General features: G+C 47.1%; 1 protein-coding gene across 4 annotated transcripts in view; it reads left to right on the forward strand.

Moving 5' to 3' along the window:
* RORC (RAR related orphan receptor C) overlaps window positions 1–19,440 on the forward strand; it is a 91,612-nt gene extending 72,172 nt beyond the window's left edge. For all 4 annotated transcript variants that reach the window (XM_081841070.1, XM_081841068.1, XM_081841071.1 and 1 more), the window contains 9 exons: window positions 2,645–2,730; window positions 4,877–5,018; window positions 6,388–6,897; window positions 8,531–8,652; window positions 12,016–12,148; window positions 14,889–14,996; window positions 16,181–16,291; window positions 17,075–17,184; window positions 17,584–19,440. In XM_081841070.1, the coding sequence (XP_081697196.1) occupies window positions 2,645–2,730; window positions 4,877–5,018; window positions 6,388–6,897; window positions 8,531–8,652; window positions 12,016–12,148; window positions 14,889–14,996; window positions 16,181–16,291; window positions 17,075–17,184; window positions 17,584–17,748 (1,487 nt within the window). In that variant the 3' untranslated portion in view covers window positions 17,749–19,440. The remainder of the gene's footprint in view (window positions 1–2,644; window positions 2,731–4,876; window positions 5,019–6,387; window positions 6,898–8,530; window positions 8,653–12,015; window positions 12,149–14,888; window positions 14,997–16,180; window positions 16,292–17,074; window positions 17,185–17,583) is intronic.
* The last annotated feature ends 2,077 nt before the right edge of the window (window positions 19,441–21,517 follow it).

The following is a 21,517-nucleotide window of genomic DNA, read 5'->3' on the forward strand; positions in this document are numbered from 1 at the left end:
TATGAGCAGGAAGTCCTTTCTCTTACCACCTCAAACCCCTACCGAAAACATGTGAGCTGGTAAGGATTTTGAAAGCAGAAAGGGACGGACACTTGTTATATGCTCAGAGGCTCTCTTGCCGGGTGGTGTTCTGAAAGCCAGCGAGGAAGAATGTAGTGCAAGGATGCCTCCTAGTGGACCAAGATCTGTATTGCAGCTGGTGCTTTTTGCCAAAAGGGGACAAAATGCACCTATCTTTCCTAAACAGTCTGGAAAACGACAGAAGAATAACTCTCTCCTGACAAGCCCCATAATGTCACTCGCTGGGATGTTGGGCTCCAAAGACGTCCATTTCCTCTCTAACTTTTTTGCCTTATTTCCTGGCAGTAGCAAAAGCCAGGTAGCATCTTTCAAGGGCGACGGGGTCCTTTGTGCTCTCAGCAGTGAAGTTTGGAGTTCAAATCAGAACCTGCGAGATCTGGGCCTCGTTTCAGATCCTCACATGTGGGCTGAAAAAGCAGAGGTTCTGCTTCCATTTAAGACCAGAGCATGTTTTCCACGTTATACTCTATATCTGACTTTTCTTCACATTGTTTTATTTATGTTTTCTTGATTTAATATACTGTAAACCGCTTTGAGTTTTTTCTTAAAAATATAAAGCGGTATAGAAATTAAATAAATAAATCCAGATTTAAGTGAGGACACAACCAGCTGGACTCCATATCTCAAAAGCAGGAAGTAACCTAGCATGGGAGTTGTGGTCTTTCAGGAGGTTTTCAAAGAGCTTTAAACAAATTCATGGAGGCGAAGGGTGTGAATGGCTGCTAGAGTTGGAGGCAGTATTGCTTCAATCAATCAATCAATGCCAGTTTCTGAATACCGGTTCCTGGAGGCCACAGGAGGGCGGAGGTCTCTGACTGCACTTGTGGGTTTCCCATTGAGGCAGGATCCTGACCTAGATAGGTCACTGGCCTGATTCAGTAGGCTCATCATCCTGTGCTCATATGGATCTGATGCATGCAGTAAGGCCGCTCCTTAAGAGTTTAAAAACCCGAATGCAAGTGAACAAAACAAATCCAGGTTCGACTAGTGAATAATAATAATAATAATAGTTGTTATTATTAATAATAATACTCCACCCATCTGGCTGAGTTTCCCCAGCTACTCTGGGCGGCCACCAACAGAACACTAAAAACAGAATAAAACTTCAGTCCTTAACAGCTTCCCTAAACAGGTCTGCCTTCAAATGCCTTTTAAAACTCAATTGCTTATTTCCTTGACATCTGCTGGGAGGGCATTCCACAGGGAGGGTGCCACTACCGAGAAGGCCCGCTGCCTGGTTCCCTGTGACCTCACTTTTCGCAGGGAGGGAACCGCCAGAAGGCCATCGGTGCTGGACCTCAGTGTCCAGGTACAACAATGGGGGTGGAGACGCTCCTTCAGGTATACTGGGCCTTTGAGGCCGTTTAGGGCTTTAAAGGTCAGCACCAACACTTTGAATTGTGCTCGGAAACATACTGGGAGCCAATGTAGGTCTTTCAAGACCGGTGTTATGTGGTCTCGGCGGCCGCTCCCAGTCACCAGTCTGGCAGCCGCATTCTGGATTAGTTGTAGTTTTCGGGTCACCTTCAAAGGTAGCCCCACGTAGAGTGCATTGCAGTAGTCCAAGCAGGGCTGAGTGAGATCAATGCCATTTTAACTAATGTGTGATGAAGTGAACCAAGTTTTTAATGACAAAACGAATGCAAGGATGAGTTCCTAACTCCCTATACAGCTCAGAGGCAGGTAAATGGAGAGACCGCTTTAGCCCTTATACACCTAGTGAAAAAGGTAAAGGTAAAGGGACCCCTGACCATTAGGTCCAGTCGTGACCGACTCTGGGGTTGCGGCGCTCATCTCACTTTATTGGCCAAGGGAGCCGGCGCACAGCTTCCGGGTCATGTGGCCAGCATGACTAAGCCGCTTCTGGCGAACCAGAGCAGCGCACGGAAACGCCGTTTACCTTCCCGCCGGAGCAGTACCTATTTATCTACTTGCACTTTGACGTGCTTTCGAACTGCTAGGTTGGCAGGAGCAGGGACCGAGCAACAGGAGCTCACCCCATTGCGGGGATTCGAACCACTGACCTTCTGGTCGGCAAGCCCAAGAGGCTCAGTAGTTTAGACCACAGCGCCACCCGCTTCCCATATACACCTAGTAGAGCGCTTCAATCCATGAGAGAGCCTTTCCCGCAAGCTTCAAAGATCTCACAATCCCCCTCCACAGGAACCCAGAGCAGGGCTTTTAGGGTGGCCGTCCCTGTTCTGTGGAACAGCATCCCTGGCGAGAGGCATCAGAAATCACTGAAGACATTTTTTGTTCCAACAGGCTTACCCAGCTGCACAAATGGGCCTTTGCAACTTGTTAGAGTTTTAGCCTTCTTTTAAACCTATATGTTGCTTTTGTGTTTTTAAAACTGTTCTCTCTTACCTCGTGTGTGTGTGTGAATCGCCTTGAGCGATTAACAAATCAGTTGCAATAACAAAAACAACCCTAATTTCTGCGAGCTCCTAATGAACGCAAGCCTAAAATGGAGGTTTTTTTATTTTAAGCAGATTTTGCCTTCTTTGTTTCTTATTTTAACCAGATTTTGCCTTCTTTGTTTCTCCCTCCTCCCTTACTACAGCCCAGATCGAGGTGATCCCCTGCAAGATCTGCGGAGACAAGTCCTCTGGGATCCATTACGGCGTCATCACTTGTGAAGGGTGCAAAGTGAGTCGGAAGAGGCAACCGCGATCCTGCTATGGGCATAGCTGTCAACCGTCCCTTATTTGGCGGGAAAGTCCCTTATCCCAGCGCCGTGTCCCGCTGCTGTCCCGGGTTGATGATGTCCCTTAAATTTCCCGGGTTTCAAAGGAAGCAGCTCCTCTCCCTCCCTCCCTCCCTCCCTGCCGGCCAGGGAGGAGGGAGGCTCCAACTGTGTTGCTTGGCTGCGTTGCTCACCCAATAAGGAGTCTAAGAACGACTGGGGGGTGGAGCTTGCATGCCTTGAGCCAATCAAATCGGCCGCCTTGCCTGGGGACTCGCCTTTGCTCAGCGCTTCCCAGCGGAGAGGGGACGGTGGTTTTCCTTGCTGCGTCCCCTTTGCCGGGTTGCTGCGCTGTGGGAACCACCGCTGGAGGCTTCGTTTGGCTGCTGGCTGGGCTTTCTGCCTTTGGCTCGGAGGGGCTCAGAAGTTGAACATACCTGTGCCCCTTGGGAAATCCCTTATTTTGGCTGCTGATCCCTTATTTTCGATGCTGCTGGTCCCTTATTTTCAAATCTGTAAGTTGACAACTATGACTATGGGTTCCATGGCACTCATCAGTGCCATAGAAACCCAGATCAGCTAAGGGTGTCATCCTGCAAAGGCCGAACTACAGTTCAATGGGAGTTGTGGCCCCAAAACATCTGATTTTATAAATAAGCTAGGAGTCTGGTAGATCCATTCTAGCTCCATATAAAATGTTTTTGGTCTTCGTAAGGGAAAATAGGAGCTTTGGGCAAATTACAAAAACTGAAATGTGGATTTAATTGTGGATGTTGTTTTGGTTGTGGGTTATGAAAGAAAATCATGACTGCTATAAAGGGGGGGGGGAATAGTGTTATGTATTATGGAATGTTACATTCAACACAATATTCTTAATTCTGTTACTGGAACAGGTGCTACTGGAAGGAATTTTTTTATTTTGTTTTGACTTAATTCTGTTTGTTAGTGTTAGCAGGTAGTGTTGTTAGGAGTTCCTCTTTCAGAAAGCAGCAGTTTTCCCAGGGTGGTTTAACAATCGATCCCTCTTCCCAGGGGAACACTGGGGATTGTCGTTCCGGGAAGACAACATCTCTCAGCATTTTGTAACAGTGCCAGATTTACATATAAGCTAAACAAGCTATAGTTTAGGGCCCCACTCTCTTGGGGGGACCCAAAAAAATTTTAAGGGAAAAAACAACTGGATGTACATTTCCAAAATATAAGATAAAAAGCAAATTTTAAAAACCCCACATACAGCAACAGTGCTTTGTGCTGTGTAGGCTCCTATGATGTAAGTCATGGGCCCCACCTGCTCACCTGCTCCCTAAAATATCACTGGTTTGCTCCTTTCTGTATATAGGGTGCCAACATTCTGCATGGATTGGTTGCAGGGCCACATGTGCAAATGGCTTTAGATACCTATTAGGTCCATCAATTACCATATAGTATATATTCAACCCAAAAAACAGTGACAATTTGTTGTGGACAAAGGACAGCTGGACATAGAAAGGGCCCCATTACCTTCAGTAGCTGAGGGCCTCGTCAAACCTAAATCCGGCCCTGATCCGTAACAAAGTGCAGTTTCCGAGATTCTTTGGAGCAGTGGCTCTCAACCTGTGGGTCCCCAGATGTTGTTGGACTACAACACCCATCATCCCTGAGCTCTGGCCTTGCTAGGTAGGGGTGATGGGAGTTGTAGTCCAACAACATCTGGGGACCCACAGATTGAGAAAGGCTGGTTTGGAGGATGCCGCAATGGTTTAATGTGGGGTGATAGTGCTTTAAATGGGTAGTGCGGATGATGCCCGTATTCTGAGGGGGTCCATGTTATGTACTGAAGTTCTCACCCTGGGCCAGCAGGAGTATACTGTAGATAGTTTTCACTCAGGTCCACATATGCAAATAAGGGATTGAAAGTGACGTTCAGTGATTGGATAGTTACAGAAAGTTATTACAGTTGCGTTGTACTGGAGCTCTATATAAGCAGGCTGGCTGAACCCTTCAGTTCAGTTCTGTTCTGGCCTGTGAATAAACAAGAGCTGTTTGAAGATTCGCTGTGTTGTCTGATATGTTCACCCACAACTTAACAATCCAACTCTCTCTCTTTCTTTTTCGGCCTTCTGCTCTCAGGGTTTCTTCCGGCGGAGCCAGCAAGGGAATGTGACCTATTCTTGCACCCGACAGCAGAACTGCCAAATTGACCGCACCAGCCGAAACCGGTGCCAGCACTGCCGCCTGCAGAAATGTCTCAGCCTCGGCATGTCCCGGGATGGTAAGAGACGGGGTGGTGGCAGGGTGGATAAAAATCGATGATTTTTTTAAAATTTAAATCAGATTTTTAAAATAAAACGCTTTTGGAGGAAAAAAATTTCTAAAGATAGTTTTCTATTTCCAAAGGCTATTCATCAGGAAATAAGGATTTGTTTTAAGTTTTTCATGTGTGCTAAAACTCAGTCTAAGGTGTTTAAAAACAAACAAACCGTTTAACCGCATCAGTTAACAAACGTGGATACATATGCTATAATGTTACTGCTTTAGTTAAATAAATTGCTTAAATTTTTATTAAGGAAATGATTATTTTTCTCCTCCCAATAAAGTACAGCAGAAAAGTTGACCAAACATAAACAGTTAACTATTAAACCTCACAATAATTTCATGATTATCTGCCAATGTATTTCTAATAGTAAAACAAAATCAGTGGTTTTTGATATAACTGTAAAAACTACTCTGGAAATTTATTATTCCAAAAATGAAACCTTCATCTGGTTGTAAAAATATAAGATTGTACCAGCAAGAATGAGTCTTTCTGTAAAAAAAAAAAAAAAAAAAAAAGATTTAAATAAAGTCTTACTGACTAGTGTGAATGTGGCCTTAATCATATCAATAATAATAATAATACAGTGGTACCTCGAGTTAAGTACTTAATTCATTCTGGAGGTCCGTACTTAACCTGAAACTGCTCTTAACCGGAAGCACCACTTTAGCCAATGGGGCCTCCTGCTGCCGCTGCGCCGCCGGAGCATGATTTCTGTTCTCATCCTGAAGCAAAGTTCTTAACCTGAGGTACTATTTCTGGGTTAGCGGAGTCTGTAACCTGAAGCGTATGTAACCCGAGGTACCACTGTAATAATAATAAATATTTATACCCCACCCATCTGTCTGGGTTTCTCCAGCCACTCTGGGCAGCTCCCAACAGAATATTAAAAACACAATAAAACATCGAACATTAAAAACTTCCCTAAACAGGTGTTCTAACATGTTCTGAAAGTCAGATACAGTCATACCTCGGGTTACAGACGCTTCAGGTTATGTTTTTTCAGGTTACGGAACGGACCCGCCAAAACCCGGAAGTACCGGAACGGGTTACTTCCGGGTTTGGGGGGTCACGCATGCCAGAAGCGCCGAATCGTAACCCGCAAGTGTACAGACACACTGTTGCGGGTTGCGAACGCTGCAGGTTGCGAACGTGCATCCCGCACGGATCGTGTTTGCAACCTGAGCGTCCACTGTAGTTGTTTATCCGCTTGACATCTGCTGGGAGGGCATTCCACAGGTCGGGTGACACCACCAAGAAGGCCCTCTGCCTGGTTCAGGCAGGAACATCCGACCGACGAGTAACAAATCTCATTTTTCCTCCCCAGCCGTCAAATTTGGCCGGATGTCCAAGAAGCAGCGGGACAGCCTCCACGCTGAAGTCCAGAAGCAGCTGCAGCAGCAGCAGCAGCAGGACGGAGAGGCTTCGCCTTACTCCCTGGGTGTCGCCAACGGGCAGCTGAAGTTGGCTCCCCCGCCGGACCTCCTGGAGGCCTCAGCTTGCTCCACCACCGCCCTCCTGAACGGCCAGGCGCGCCTCAGCCAGTGCCCGGACGAGACGGCCGCCTTGGCTTACTCCAACGGACTTGCCAAGGCCCAGAGCATTCTGGGAGAGGACCTGCGCGCCCCCTTCACCAAGGAGTACAGCCCCGAGCGCATCAAGATGGAGAGCCGGGGCAGCGTCTATTATGCCCTGGGGACACAGGCATCGCCGGAGCTCTCGCACCCGGACGCCCACGGGGCCAAGCGGCCGGCGTGCGGCGAGAGCCTCGACTTCTACACTGCCCCCAGCTTCACCAGCCTCTTGGAGTCCCCAAACTCGTCCCTGACAGAGATCGGTGAGTGGAGTGCACGGTAGAAGGAAGAGGGTGGCGTTTTCTTAGCTGGGCACTTTTGAGCCACGGCACCGAGGTCAAGTCAAGTAACCTTTATTGGCATCACACAAGAACGTTCAAAATACATTCAGAATAAATAGGCCAGTGCGATCTTGTCGCCATTTCAACAGTAATAATAATAATAATAATAATAATAATAATAATAAATTTCATTTATACCCTGCCCTCCCCAGCCAAGGCCAGGCTCAGGGCGGCTAACAGCCAATAATAAAAACAATAAAAATAATAATAAAAACAAGTTGAATGAATACAGTGGTGCCCCACAAGACGAACGCCTCGCAAGACGGAAAACCCGCTAGACGAAAGGGTTTTCCGTTTTGGAGGCGCTTTGCAAAACGAATTTCCCTATGGGCTTGCTTCGCAAGACGAAAATGTCTTGCGAGTTCCTGCGGGTTTTTTCCCCTCCCCCCCCCCTTTTCCTAAGCCGCTAAGCCGCTTATCAGCTGATCCGCTGATAAGCCGCTTAACAGCTGATCGCTAAAAGCCGCTAAACCACTAATAGCGCTAATCCACTAAGCTGTCAATGGGCTTGCTTCGCAAGACGAAAAAACCGCTATACGAAGAGCCTCATGGAATGGATTAATTTCGTCTTGCGAGGCACCACTGTACAACTTAAAAACAAGATTAAAATAAAACATTAAAATGCAGCCTCATCATAGGAGGAGAAAGGAAAAAAGAAAGAGGGGGAGGGATTCAAATTGACTCCAAGCCGAAGGCCAGGCAGAACAACTCTGTCTTACAGGCCCTGCGGAAAGAGATCAGATCCTGCAGGGCCCTGGTCTCATGAGGCAGAGCGTTCCACCAGGCTGGGGCCAGTACTGAAAAGGCCCTGGCTCTGGTCGAAGCCAATCTAACTTCCTTAGGGCCTGAGACCACTAGGGTGTTGTTATTTATGGACCTTGAGGCTCTCCGCAGGGCATACCAGGAGAGGCGGTCCTGTAGGTACGAGGGTCCTAGGCCATGAAGGGCTTTAAAGGGCTTTAAATCAGAAATTATTGTCAATGAATCAAACCCAGTCTGCTTTCATCGCGGAGACACAATGGCTTGCTCCGTATTTCATAATTCCTCATAGCGATCCCACCTGACCCCCACACTCTGGATATTTGCACCCCTACACATGGTAGCCCTCTCCTCAGTTGAATTTGCCCAGTCTTCTTTGGAGAGCTGTCCAAAGATCAGGTGCCAATCACTGCGAGAGAGAGAGAGAGAGAGAGAGAGAGAGAGAGAGAGAGTGTTCACAGTGCACTGCGCAAATAAGTCTCCCTCTTTTATCTGCCCTGAATCTTCCAACCGTTCCAAAAACCAAACCGTGTAGAACAAAATATCCGCCTGTTTCTGGAATACCTCCCTGTGTTCCGTGTTTGCCCCGGTGGGCGGATGGAAGAACAGGGAATGTGCAGGCTGTGATTTGGGTCGGAAGCACACACACACACACACACACACACACACACACACAAACGCCGCCACTTCCCCTCTTTTCCGGTGGGACAGGGGGAGGAGCCAGAGGAGGAGGGGGAGTGGCTAGCCGAGTCCGCGCAAACCCTGACCTGTTCGCCTCTTCTCCGCCGTTCCCCAGAGCACCTCACGCAGAACGTCATCAAGTCCTACCGAGAGACGTGCCAGCTGCGCCTGGAGGACCTCCAGCTGCTGAGATGGGAGACCTTTACCCGGGAGGAAGTGGGGAGCTACCAGAAAAAGGTGAGGGGGCTCTCCTCAGTGCCGAAAGGCTCCGCCTCTTTACTGTGCGGGGTATTGTCTGTAAGCTGTCTTATTATTATTATTTATTGACTTAATCAATCAATCTTTATTGCGGTCCAGAGACTGGAAGGGGGTGACCGAAGGGGAGCACCTAGTAACTCTGGTTTCCACTCAGTTGGCGTCACAGGTGTGGTGTATTGGTTAAGAGCGGTGGACTCGTAATCTGGGGAACCGGGTTCGCTTCCCCGCTCCTCCACCTGCAGCTGCTGGGTGACCTTGGGCCAGTCCCACTTCTCTGAAGTCTCTCAGCCCCACTCACCTCACAGAGTGTTTGTTGTGGGGGAGGAAGGGAAAGGAGAAGGTTAGCCGCTTGGAGACTCCTTAGGGTAGTGATAAAGCGGGATATCAAATCCAAACTCTTCTTTTGAGCACTCAGTTTTCGAGCAGCTGGCGCTGGGGATACTTTGCATCTGGAATCCGAGAGTATCATTCTGGTTTCATAGAATCATAGAAGAGTTGGAAGAGACCACAAGGGCCATCGAGTCCAACCCCCTGCCAAGCAGGAAACACCATCAGAGCACTCCTGACACATGGTTGTCAAGCCTCTGCTTAAAGACCTCCAAAGAAGGAGACTCCACCACACTCCTTGGCAGCAAATTCCACTGTCAAACAGCTCTTACTGTCAGGAAGTTCTTCCTAATGTTTAGGTGGAATCTTCTTTCTTGTAGTTTGGATCCATTGCTCCGTGTCCGCTTCTCTGGAGCAGCAAAAAGCAACCTTTCTCCCTCCTCTATGTGACATCCTTTTATATATTTGAACATGGCTATCATATCACCCCTTAACCTCCTCTTCTCCAGGCTAAACATGCCCAGCTCCCTTAGCCGTTCCTCATAAGGCATCGTTTCCAGGCCTTTGACCATTTTGGTTGCCCTCCTCTGGACACGTTCCAGTTTGTCAGTGTCCTTCTTGAACTGTGGTGCCCAGAACTGGACACAGTACTCCAGGTGAGGTCTGACCAGAGCAGAATACAGTGGCACTATTACTTCCCTTGATCTAGATGCTATACTCCTATTGATGCAGCCCAGAATTGCATTGGCTTTTTTAGCTGCCGCGTCACACTGTTGGCTCATGTCAAGTTTGTGGTCAACCAAGACTCCTAGATCCTTTTCACATGTACTGCTCTCAAGCCAGGTGTCACCCATCTTGTATTTGTGCCTCTCATTTTTTTTGCCCAAGTGCAATACTTTACATTTCTCCCTGTTAAAATTCATCTTGTTTGTTTTGGCCCAGTTCTCTAATCTGTCAAGGTCGTTTTGAAGTGTGATCCTGTCCTCTGGGGTGTTAGCCATAAGTTTCAGCTTATATCCCACCATATCCAGTGCAAACACAGATCGAGAGCACATGGCGTAAATTCCACAGTTTCCTTTAATGGTAAAGGTACCCCTGACCATTAGGTCCAGTCATGGACGACTCTGGGGTTGCACGCTCTTCTCGCTCTATAGGCCGAGGGAGCCGGCGTTTGTCTGCAGACAGCTTCTCGGTCATGTAGCCAACGTGACTAAGCCTCTTCTGGTGAACCAGAGCAGCGCACGGAAACGCCGTTTACCTTCCCGCCGGAGTGGTACCTATTTATCTACTTGCACTTTGTGCTTTTGAACTGCTAGGTTGGCAGGAGCAGGGACCGAACAATGGGAGCTCACCCCGACGCGGGGATTCGAACCACCGACCTTCTGATTGGCAAGTCCTAAGCTCTGTGGTTTAGACCACAGCGCCACCCGCGTCCCTACAGTTTCCTTTACTCCCTGCAAATTAAGTACCCCAGTTTGCCATTTTACATAATGGGAGATATGGATGGCAGAATAGGCTCAAATGAAAGTCTGGAAATAAAATTCCCAATATTAAGAGATCTAAAGGAAAATAATGCCCTCTTTCTAAACCCACCCCCTTGTAGACATCCGAAAGACTGTCAAATCAACTATGCCGGCTTCTGCCTGAATTTCTTACAAATAAGTCTTGACCTTATCATTGCTAATGGGGCATTCCCTGGGGACAGAGAAGGCAAGTACAGTGGTGCCCCGCAAGACGAATGCCTCGCAAGACGGAAAACTCGCTAGACGAAAGAGTTTTCCGTTTTGGAGGTGCTTTGCAAAACGAATTTCCTATGGGCTTGCTTCGCAAGACGAAAATGTCTTGCGAGTTCCTGCGGGTTTTTTTTTCTTTTCCCCCCCTTTTTCTAAGCCGCTTATCCGATAAGCCGATAAGCCGCTAAAAGCCGCTAAACCGCTAATAGCGCTAATCCGCTAAGCCGTCAATGGGCTTGCTTCGCAAGATGAAAAAACCGCTAGACGAAGAGACTCGCAGAACGGATTCTTTTCGTCTTGCGAGGCACCACTGTACACATTCATAAATACAGATGGAGCCAGCATAGTAGACTACTGCCTCACTAACTGGGAGGCTTTTGAATCAATTAAAAAATTCAACATCAATAATAGGACTGAAAGCTATCACCTACCTCTAATCGTTTCCACTACTGGCCAAAATTCAATTCAGTGCTCTTAGGCAAAACACGAGGAAATAGATAAAGCAAATGATCCAGTATTGCGCAGAAAAAAATGGACACCTGAGATCGCAATTGCAGCTGAGAAGAGATGGATTTCACAAACTGAAGTTAAGACCAATTATAATTAGCAATTTATTTAATAAGCCCTGACTGCTTACGAAAATCTCATTGAGTCCTTTCAGGATGTGGTCTCTGTCGACATAAACTCAGCCGGCAAGCCTGCTATTGAATTTATATACCACCCTATATCCGGGGGGGGGGGGTGTCTCAGGGCGGTTCGCAGAATCAAATCAAGGCTTCTGTGACTGTGCCAGTTCTGCAGATTGAACCAGCCGAGTGGGCAAATTGGGGGGCGAGGCGATCTCACAGGTGAACTAGCCCCAAGCATTTAAGCGCTATTATTTATATACTAATGGTAACACCCGTGCGATTCCTCTCCCTCGCTGCCAACGCCACCATGCTTAAGCATTCTGCTGCCATGCGCTTAATTTGGTGGAATGCCTAAGCCAGTGTGGAATGGGGTGGTTTGGGGCGGGCGAGAAAACTCCCTTTGATTTCAGCCGCTCCCGTAACGAGCGATCCTTTGCTCCATGTGTGCCTTGAATGACTGAACCAGTGACTCAGCCTAGCAGATGGGCCAGGGAGGCGGGCAAGTCACCTCTCAGCGCCAGCCTCAGAGAGCCTTGGGATGAATCCCTCTCTGTGATTTACTGCTGGCTCGTTCCTGTCACTGTACTGGGTTTTCCCTCCCACCCCAATCTCTCTCTCTCTCTCTCTCTCTCTCTCTCTCTCTCTCCTTCCAGTCCATGGAAGACATGTGGGAGCGCTGCGTCTGCCGCATCACCGAGGCCATCCAGTACGTGGTGGAGTTTGCCAAGCGCATGGATAGCTTCATGGACCTGTGCCAAAACGACCAGATCGTGCTCCTCAAAGCAGGTGAGGAACGGAGCTTCTTTGGGCGGGTCGCAGTTGGGCTTCTGTAGTCGCCGGACATTTTATGGAGCGAAATCAGCTGAGAAAGAGAGATGAGAGTCAATGTGGCCCAGGAGCTTAAAATCCTCGTCTCTCGTTCCCATCAATATCACAGACTGACACAGGAGAGAGAGCCTTTTCTTCTGTAGCTGCTCCCAGATTGTGGAATCCCCTCCCAAGAGAATCTATTTTTTTATATACATTTTCATTAATTTTTAACATACTACAGTGGTGGTCCGCAAGACGAATGCCTCGCAAGACGAAAAACTCGCTAGACGAAAGAGTTTTCCGTCTTTTGAGGTGCTTCGCAAGATGGATTTCCCTATGGGCTTGCTTCGCAAGACGAAAACATCTTGCGAGTCTTGCAAGTTTTTTTCCCTTTCCCCCCCTTTTTCTAAGCTGCTAAGCCGCTAATAGCCGCTTAGCCGCTAAGCCGCTAATAGCCGCTAAGCCGCTAATAGGGGTGCTTTGCAAGATGAAAAAACCGCAAGACGAAGAGACTCGCAGAACGAATTAATTTCGTCTTGCGAGGCACCACTGTAATTAACATTCATACAACAGAACTTATACAATATTTTTTGGACTTCCGTCAACACCTCTGGTGGTTTCCATTATTTATCACATATTAAGCATTTCTTAATTTCATATTTCCTTTAGTATCCTTAACTAATAATTCTCCTCATTGTCTTTTTTGCAATATTTCAAATAATTTACCTTACAAAACTTCTTGCAAACCTACTAGCGTATTCTGTTCATCACAATTACTTTTCAAATAGTCCGTAAATTTACTCCAGTCTTCTGAAAATCTCTGGTCCCGCAGGTTTCGAATCCTTCCTCTTAGTTTACCTAATTCTGCATAGTCCGTCATTTTCATCCTCCAATTCTTCTTCCGTCGGTAATTCTTCTTGCTTCCAATTTTGTGCCAATAGTATTCTTGCTGCAGTCATTGCATATAAGAACAGCGTCCAATCCTTTCTATTTATATCATCTCCTACAATGCCAAGTAAAAATGCTTCTGGTTTCTTAATAAATGTACATTTCAGCATTTTTTTTCCATCTCATTGTAAATCATTTCCCAGAAGTTTTTCCCTCCCAAGAGAATCTAGACTGGCTCCTTCTTGGTTATATTTCTGCCTTCTGGCTAAAACCTAAAGACAGACCTTTGGGAAACAAGGAGGAAGCAGCAAAATTTCATTTTCGTTTGGGGAGAGAGCTGAGGATTTAGGCCCAAGTCTGAGATGAGTTTTGTGTTCCTGCTATGGCAACGGTCATGGAAGGGACCACGAGGGTCATCTAGTCCAACCCCGTGCAATGCAGGAATCTTTTGCCCGACCTGGGATTCGAACCTGCAACCCTAAGATTAAGAGTCTCCTGCTGTACTGACTGAGCCATCCCAGCTCACGTCTGAGGGCTAAGGCATTTGTGCTTCTTCCAAGTCTCCTCTTTCCCGACTCTCTTTATCTGCCCTTTAACTGCTGGCACCCAGGGTGGGAGAAATATTCCATTCATTCTGTACACAATCCTACCCAAATCCCAAGAAAATTGCACTTTTACAGCCACTCTCAGAAATTTGCAGCTCTCTGGATTTTGCCGCGTAGTTAAACAATGCGCACACGCACACCCCACAAATTGGTTGTCTACAACACAGTTTTACTTGAGAGTAGACCCACCGAAATGATTGGAACCACGAGCCCACTCTGAGGAGGACAAGCGGCGGATGCAAACCCAATGTATTGGGGAGAAAGTTTGGATTAAAAATGGGTATATTTGCAAAAATAATACAGTGCAGTGTATTATAGTATTAAATTGTTTGAAAACATATTATGTTGGGCAAGGAGAAAGGCAAACATTAATATGCTGACCTGATTCGGTGAAGATACTTTTTAAAATCTTAAACTACAGACAAGAAAAGTCTCCAAAGATCAAAACAAAACAAATTCCTTCCAGTAGCACCTTAAAGACCAACTAAGTCAGTTCTTGGTATGAGCTTTCGTGTGCATGCACACTGCACACGAAAGCTCATACCAAGAACTGACTTAGTTGGTCTTTAAGGTGCTACTGGAAGGAATTTGTTTTGTTTTGACTATGGCAGACCAACACGGCTACCTATCTGTAACTGTCTCCAAAGATCAGACTTTCCAAGAGCAAATTTTGGAATTTATGAAAGATATTAAGCAGGGTTTGCAGAGTCTTGCAATTGAGGTCAGAGCAATGTCTCCAGGAATTTAAAAAAGACTTTGGAATTTTGCGCAAAGACCTCCAAGAGGTTAAAACAGAAGTTGCAGGTTTGCAAAAATGGGTATTAGAGATTGAAAATGTTCATTTAGAAAGATTACAGGAAGAATCGCAATCTGCAATAGCTTTTTTACAGCTTAGGGAAGCTGATTTGGTGAAGATATTTTTTAAAATCTCAAACGGGTGAACGAGGTTGGAGGAATGAAAAACTGGGTGTCCACTAGGGCCACCCTTAGATGATACTTGCTTTGGGGGGGGGGCTCTTCCCACTCTAGTCCTGGGAATGAGGTGTTGGAGTCCCCACTATCTCCCCACCCACCCTGAAAAGGGGTGCCCAGCTTTGCTGCCCCCACATTCCCGCCCCCTTCCAAAGGCAAGGCCGGTTTTGAGAGAAAAGCCTGCACCTTCCTATTTTTGCTTCATCCTTGCCTTTTAAGTCTTTATTTTCGTTTTGTTTCTGCCTCCCCAGGTGCCATGGAAGTAGTTTTGGTGAGGATGTGCCGTGCCTTCAATTCTGAGAACCGGACGGTCTTCTTTGAAGGGAAATACGCCGGCCCAGAGCTCTTCAAATCCCTCGGTACGACGGCAACCGTCATCTCAGGACGATAGACTAAAAAAACAGAATGAGCCCGCTATGGGTCCCAAGGCCGATAGTTGTGCCATCGAAAAGAAGTTGAGGAAAGGGGGATAAGTCTTTGGAGGTGGGGGTTTCCAGGGTGTAACAGGCCGTGCTTTGAGCTCTCGGCTTGGCCTACCTTGCAGGTTTGTTGCGGGGATTTAATGAGGGGGTACACAGACCCACGTATTTGCCACCTTGAGCTCCGGGCAGCGAAAGGTGATATATAAATGCCCCCCCCCAAAACAAATAGTTTAAAAAAAGGAAATGCCCATTAAAGCTAAGTGAAGCTCTCTGATCACCAAACAGGCCGATAATTAACTGAGAATGTATCTCTGCTACTCTCTCATGCGGTGTTTAACTTAGATTACATGGGAGGGGTATTCAGTTGCAAATCTCCATTTTGCGGGAGTTGTCTTTGTTCTCAAGCCGCCTTGTGCTGATGCTTCTCTCTGTGGAGCTGCAGGCTGCATGGAGAGAAAGAACTTTGATTTCAGTTCTGTTTGGAGTAATTTTACATGTCTATGCAACTATTTGAACGTATCGCTATTGTTGTAAGTCTGTTTTGAAGAAAGTTCTGCTTTATTAAAGCTTTGGAACCCAAATAATAAATAAATAGAGATGAGGTAAAGGTAAAGGTACCCCTGACCATTAGGTCCAGTCGTGGCCAACTCTGGGGTTGTGGCGCTCATCTTGCTTTACTGGCCAAGGGAGCCGGCGTACAGCTTCCGGGTCATGTGGCCAGCAGGACTAAGCCACTTCTGGCGAACCAGAGCAGCGCACGGAAACGCTGTTTACCTTCCCACCGGAGCAATACCTATTTATCTACTTGCACTTTGACGTGCTTTCAAACTGCTAGGTGGGCAGGAGCAGGGACCGAGCAATGGGAGCTCACCCTGTCGCGGGGATTCGAACGGGTGACATTCTGATCAGCAAGTCCTAGGCTCTATGGTTTAGACCACAGCGCCACCTGCATCCCTACAGTTTCCTTTACTCCCTACAAATTAAGTACCCCAGATCGCCATTTTAGACCACAGCGCCACCCGCTTCCCTTTATAAATAGAGATATGAACGCACCAATAAATAGGTTGATTACCTTTTTTGCTGTTGTCACTGATCCAAGTCTCCCCGTCTTTCACCTCCAGGATGCAACGAGTTGATCAACTCCATCTTCGACTTCGCTCACAGTCTCTGCGCTCTGCACTTCTCCGAGAACGAAATGGCCCTCTTCACGGCACTGGTGCTTATTAACTCAAGTAAGAGGCTGCCAATTCATCCTGCGCCGTGTTTGAGGAAGTCGCTGGAGGCGGCAGAGGGTGGGGTCCTTGTGGCTGGGAGGGGCCACCTGACTTCAGCTCCCATCATGCCCCGGTGGAGAAGTCTGTGCTGTAAACTTTTTGCTACACTTGCACTTTCTTCCCCTACTTTGCCCCCAGAGGATCCTGGGAGTTGTAGTTTACTTACAATCCTACCTAGACTGCCCTATGTAGCTGCCTTAAATATACCAGAGAGGTCACTTCCGGTCCGCTGCGGGAGGCTAATGGCGGCGAGCTCTGTGTCGTCCAATTAAAAGATGACACGGTCCCGGCAAAATAGGGCTTGAGGGTGCCGCCAGGGCTCGGTGCACCCCCAAGAAACCCCCCACGGAAGAGTGGGGACTCTAGGGTTCCAGTGGAGCGAAGAAACTCACCCCCCCTTTAATATACCAGAGACATCAGACCAAGTGGTTTGATCTCAACCCAGTAATTATACTTATCCACAATGGAGAGGGGCACTGAGAAAATTCAGTGGTGGGGGTGGTCTGGGAGAGTCCTGAGGGCCGGGTAAAGAGCCCTGGAGGGCCTCATCCAGCCCCCAGGACTGAGGTTCCTCACCACAAATGTTGATGTTTGCTTTGAAGAGCCAGTTGATCTGCATGCTCGAAAGAGGTCAGGTGTCGCTTGCAGATGGTTCACTGCTCACCCCAGGCGAATTGTAAGCCGGCCAGCTTTCCCAACAGCCGCAATGGACTCTTTCCAAGTTTTTGTCCTTCCTTGCAGATCGTCCCTGGTTGCAAGAGAAGAGCAAGGTGGAGCGTCTGCAGAACAATCTGGAGTTGGCCTTCAGGCACATGTTACGGAAAAACCACCGGGAAGGCATCCTGGCCAAGGTACGTATCTGCTGGGGACTTTGGTGGGTGCGAGAGAGACCCTCCCCCTGTCTTAAGCACCTCCTCTCCCTCCGTTAAACACTCACCTAGATCACCGGCTACCTGTACTGCTTGCCTGCCTGCTTGCTGGCTGTTCTGTTATCACGCTGGAGTTGATGCTGCCACCTATTGGCAGATACACAGACTGCAGCCTGACGACAACCTTACGTTTTTATGTCTATAGGAAGATATATCAACCTCTCCCTCTTTGCTTGCCTGCCTGCCTGCAATTCTGTCGTCATGCTGGAGTTGATGTGGCCCCCTTTTGCCAGCTACGCAGACTGCAGCATGGCAACAGCCTTACATTGTTATGTATATAGGAAGATATATGTAATCTCTCTCTCTTCTCGCTTCCGACAGTTGCCCCCCAAAGGGAAGCTTCGAAGCCTCTGCTGCCAGCATGTGGAGAAACTGCGTTCCTTCCGCCAGATGTACCCTATCATTGTCCACGCTGTCTTCCCTCCCCTGTACAAAGAGCTCTTCAGCGCAGACTGCGACCCTCTACAAGGAACAGCAGGGGAATAATCCCCCCGCTCCCAGTAGGGCGAGGACCCTCTCTCTCTCTGCCTTTCTCCAGCTTCTCCTCTGCAACCGGCGCCAGAGCAGGAAGGGGCAGGAGGTGGTAACCAAGACCAAAACAATCCTGCTGCCATCTTTGCCTGCCCAAAGCGGAGCAGAGCAGCTGGAGCAGAACCGCCTGGGTTTTGTGTTCGAAAGATCCCCACTTCTGACACCAGCTTTGGTACGCAACCTTGACCGCATCTCTTCGTCCCTGGATAAGCACGGAGTGAGCCCACACTAACCCCTCACAGGAAACCACGGGGCTGAGGGACTAGGCAACGTGTGTGCGAACCGTTTTGGAAAGCATTTGGAAGTCTACCGCTGTGGAAACTTAAAAGTATTAAGTAAGGGGAGGGTCTTGTGGACAAACAGCACTCCTAGCGTGAGGAAGCTCTCGCCATGACGAAGTCTCACTGGAGGGGCAAAGTCCAATTAGCTGCCCACATTGTAACGCTGTGGCCAAAATGGCCGACTTAGGTAGCCAAGAAATACCTCATTTTTGCTGCCTAATGGCACAAGACTCAACCAAGCTGTTCTGTTTGTGTTTTTTCTTGAAACCAAGTTTTTAAGAAATAATATAATATATATATATATATATATTGTGGACAAATGTGGTTCTATAAGATAGATCTCTATTTTTCAGTGTCTGTCCGCTTCTGTATTTGATAACGAAAGAGTCTCTTGTCTTTTTCTCTCACTGTGTGTGTGTGTCGCACACACAGACTGACCTCTCAGTTTAGATTCTAACTCACCAGCAACTTCCAAAAACCAACAACGCCCCCAAACCTCATATCCTGCTGCTTTCGCTTTCTTTTAAAACGAGAGGGGGGGGGGGTGAATATTGGCACATATGCACCAAACCCAAATTCTTTTGGGTAACTTTTGCCCAAGCAGTTTCCCGATGAACCAGAGGAGTTGCCTGGGGTTACTTCACGTCAAATGTCTCGCGAAGCCCATGCCACCTTCTGTCACGCTCCTTCTGTGCTTAAAACAAGATTGGGCACAAAACGGTCGACGGAAGGATGTCGACAGCTTGTGCGGTTTCTGTGAGGGAAGTGAGGAGGTCAGGCTGGCTGGGGAGAAACCTCCCATGTGGCTTAAGCACAGAAGGGGCCGTTGTGTTTGTAGGACAGCAACATAAATGGAAACTGAGGCTGGATCAGTTAGCCCAGGAAGGAGGGGAATAGCTGCAAAACTTGACTGGAATTAACCAAGTCACATTTTTCTGTAGATTCCCCACCACCACCACCAGCAACGTGCTTATCCAGCCCTCACAGCTTTCCTTCACCCCAAACCACACCTGCACTTAAAAACTTTTATCAGTCTTATTCCAGTTTAACATTTGCCTCAACAAATTCTGGGGATTGTAATTTGCACAGAATAAATTCTGGGAATTGTAATTTACACAGAAATGGGGGGGGGCGGGGCGGGCATGTGGAAAATTCCTTGTCTCTTCTTCCGGAAGGGGGTTGAGAAGGGGGAAACTGTTACAACTGGGTGATGCAAACCTACTTTTTTCTTGTATCTTTTGTTAGGACTGTCTCTCAGTTAAAGTACGCTTAGTCGGTTTGTTGTATGGGTTTGGATCGGCGGATTAAATCCGCCTTTGAATTACGTGAGAGGTCAGAAAGCAAAAATAAAAGCAAAATAAAAGCACCAGCATCCGTTTTTTGCCCATGTGTTCCCTTGTTTGATGCGTTCCCTTCATCTGATCTGTGGCCCTCCAAATGTTGTTGGACTCTTTGGGGGGGGGGTTGTGTTGTGTTGTGTTGTGTGTGTGTGTCCCAAAACCTCTCTGAATTTTATTTTTAAAAAGTTCTGCTGGTGACAAACATCACAGGGATGCCAAGTCTTATTTCTGAAAAGGGTATATTTCTATACTTCTATAATAAAAATAAATAATAAAAATAATAATAATAATAATACATTTTTATTTATACCCTGCCCTTCTCAGTTCAAAAAACCGGGCTCAGGGCGGCTAACAACAAATTTAAAACACTTAATTGCTGCAACAAAAAAAAGCATAAAATACAGTATTAAACGTGAATAACAATAAATTCAGAATGTGCAAGAGAGAGAGAAGGGCCGAATTTACACCACACACTTGAAGCACCACAACGCCGCTTTAAACCTTTGTGGCTTCCCCTAAAGAATTCTGGGAGCTGTCGTTTGTTCGGGGTGCCGAGATGTGCTAGCGCTACATTCCCCAGAGTCCCCTGTAAAATGGATATTGTACCTCTCTGTGGGGAATAAGGAAGTCTCCTAGCAACTCTCAGCGCCCTTAAAAAAAAAACCCTACAGCCCCCAGAGTTTTTTGGGGGGACACCATGGCTTTTTAAAGTGGGGTTGTGGCCTAAGTCCCACAGAACCCGATGGAGTTTATTTATTTCACCATGATTTTAAGCTTCAGGCTGGCAGGAGCCGAATGCAAATTATTGCATAAGGCTGTCTGGTGGGAGGGTCAGGGCTCCTCCGCTCCCAATTAACCTCCATCTCTGCAAATCATTGCATAGCTTTCTGTGGGGTGTGCCCTCCACCACAACCACCGCCTCCACTTTCCCAATTAACCTCCGTCTCCTGAGCTCAGTGCTGAGAAGGGCACATCACCTAGGTCTCAGGTTTGGGTCCTGAAGTCTCGGCGTGTGGGGTGTACCTGGCCTGGCAACCATAATGGGGAAACATCTGTTGGGCTGTCCAGAGGGGCACCAACTTGAATAAAATAAAATGTGGCAGGGAGGGACCAGAAAGCCCTGCCACGCATCACTGACATGGAGCACACACATCATTGGAATGGCCATGCACTCCACGCCTCAGAATTGATGACCACACACGTAGGTGATTTTGTCTACCTGGGTTCCACCGTAACCAGCAACCTCTCCATCGATGCTGAGCTGGACAAGTGTATAGTGGTACCTCGGGTTAAGTACTTAATTTGTTCCAGAGGTCCGTTCTTTTTTTCTTTTTTTTAAATAATATTTATTAAGAGTTTAAAGATTACAAAAAGAAAAAAAAGAATTAAACAAATCAATATAATACAATACAAAAACAGAAACACTACATAGAACATTGAATTAACAAAACAAAACAAGAACAATTAAAAACACTTCCAGTATTTTCAAACTTAGCTTTCATTCACTTGTTTCATTGACTTCCTCATGCCTCCCTTTTTGTATTCCACTTCAGTTAACTGTTTCAGCAATTCCTTTCCATCTTCCTCTGTTTTCTGTCCTGTAATTAATCTCAACATATTCTAACCTTGTTATTTTTTTCCTTTTAATACATTAACAATCTATCTGTACCTAGTTCCTTATAACATTTCTGCCAAAGCCATATAACTTCATTCCACCATTTTCCTAAAGCTCATTAATTTTACAATATTTCTGTAAATAATCTTTAATTTTTTTCCAATCTTCTTCCACCGACTCTTCTCCCTGGTCTCGGATTCTGCCAGTCATTTCCGCCAGTTCCATATAGTCCATCAGCTTCATCTGCCATTCTTCCCAGGTGGGTAAATCTTGTGTCTTCCAGAGGTCCGTTCTTAACCTGAAACTGTTCTTAACCTGAAGCACCACTTTAGCCAATGGGGCCTCCTGCTGCCACCGCGCCGCCGGAGCACGATTTCTGTTCTCATCCTGAAGCAAAGTTCTTAACCTGAAGCACTATTTCTGGGTTAGCGGAGTCTGTAACCTGAAGCGTATGTAACCTGAAGCGTATGTAACCTAAGGTACCACTG

The sequence above is a fragment of the Podarcis erhardii genome (genome assembly GCF_964252035.2).
Source record: "Podarcis erhardii genome assembly, chromosome: 15".
NCBI lineage: Eukaryota > Metazoa > Chordata > Lepidosauria > Squamata > Lacertidae > Podarcis > Podarcis erhardii.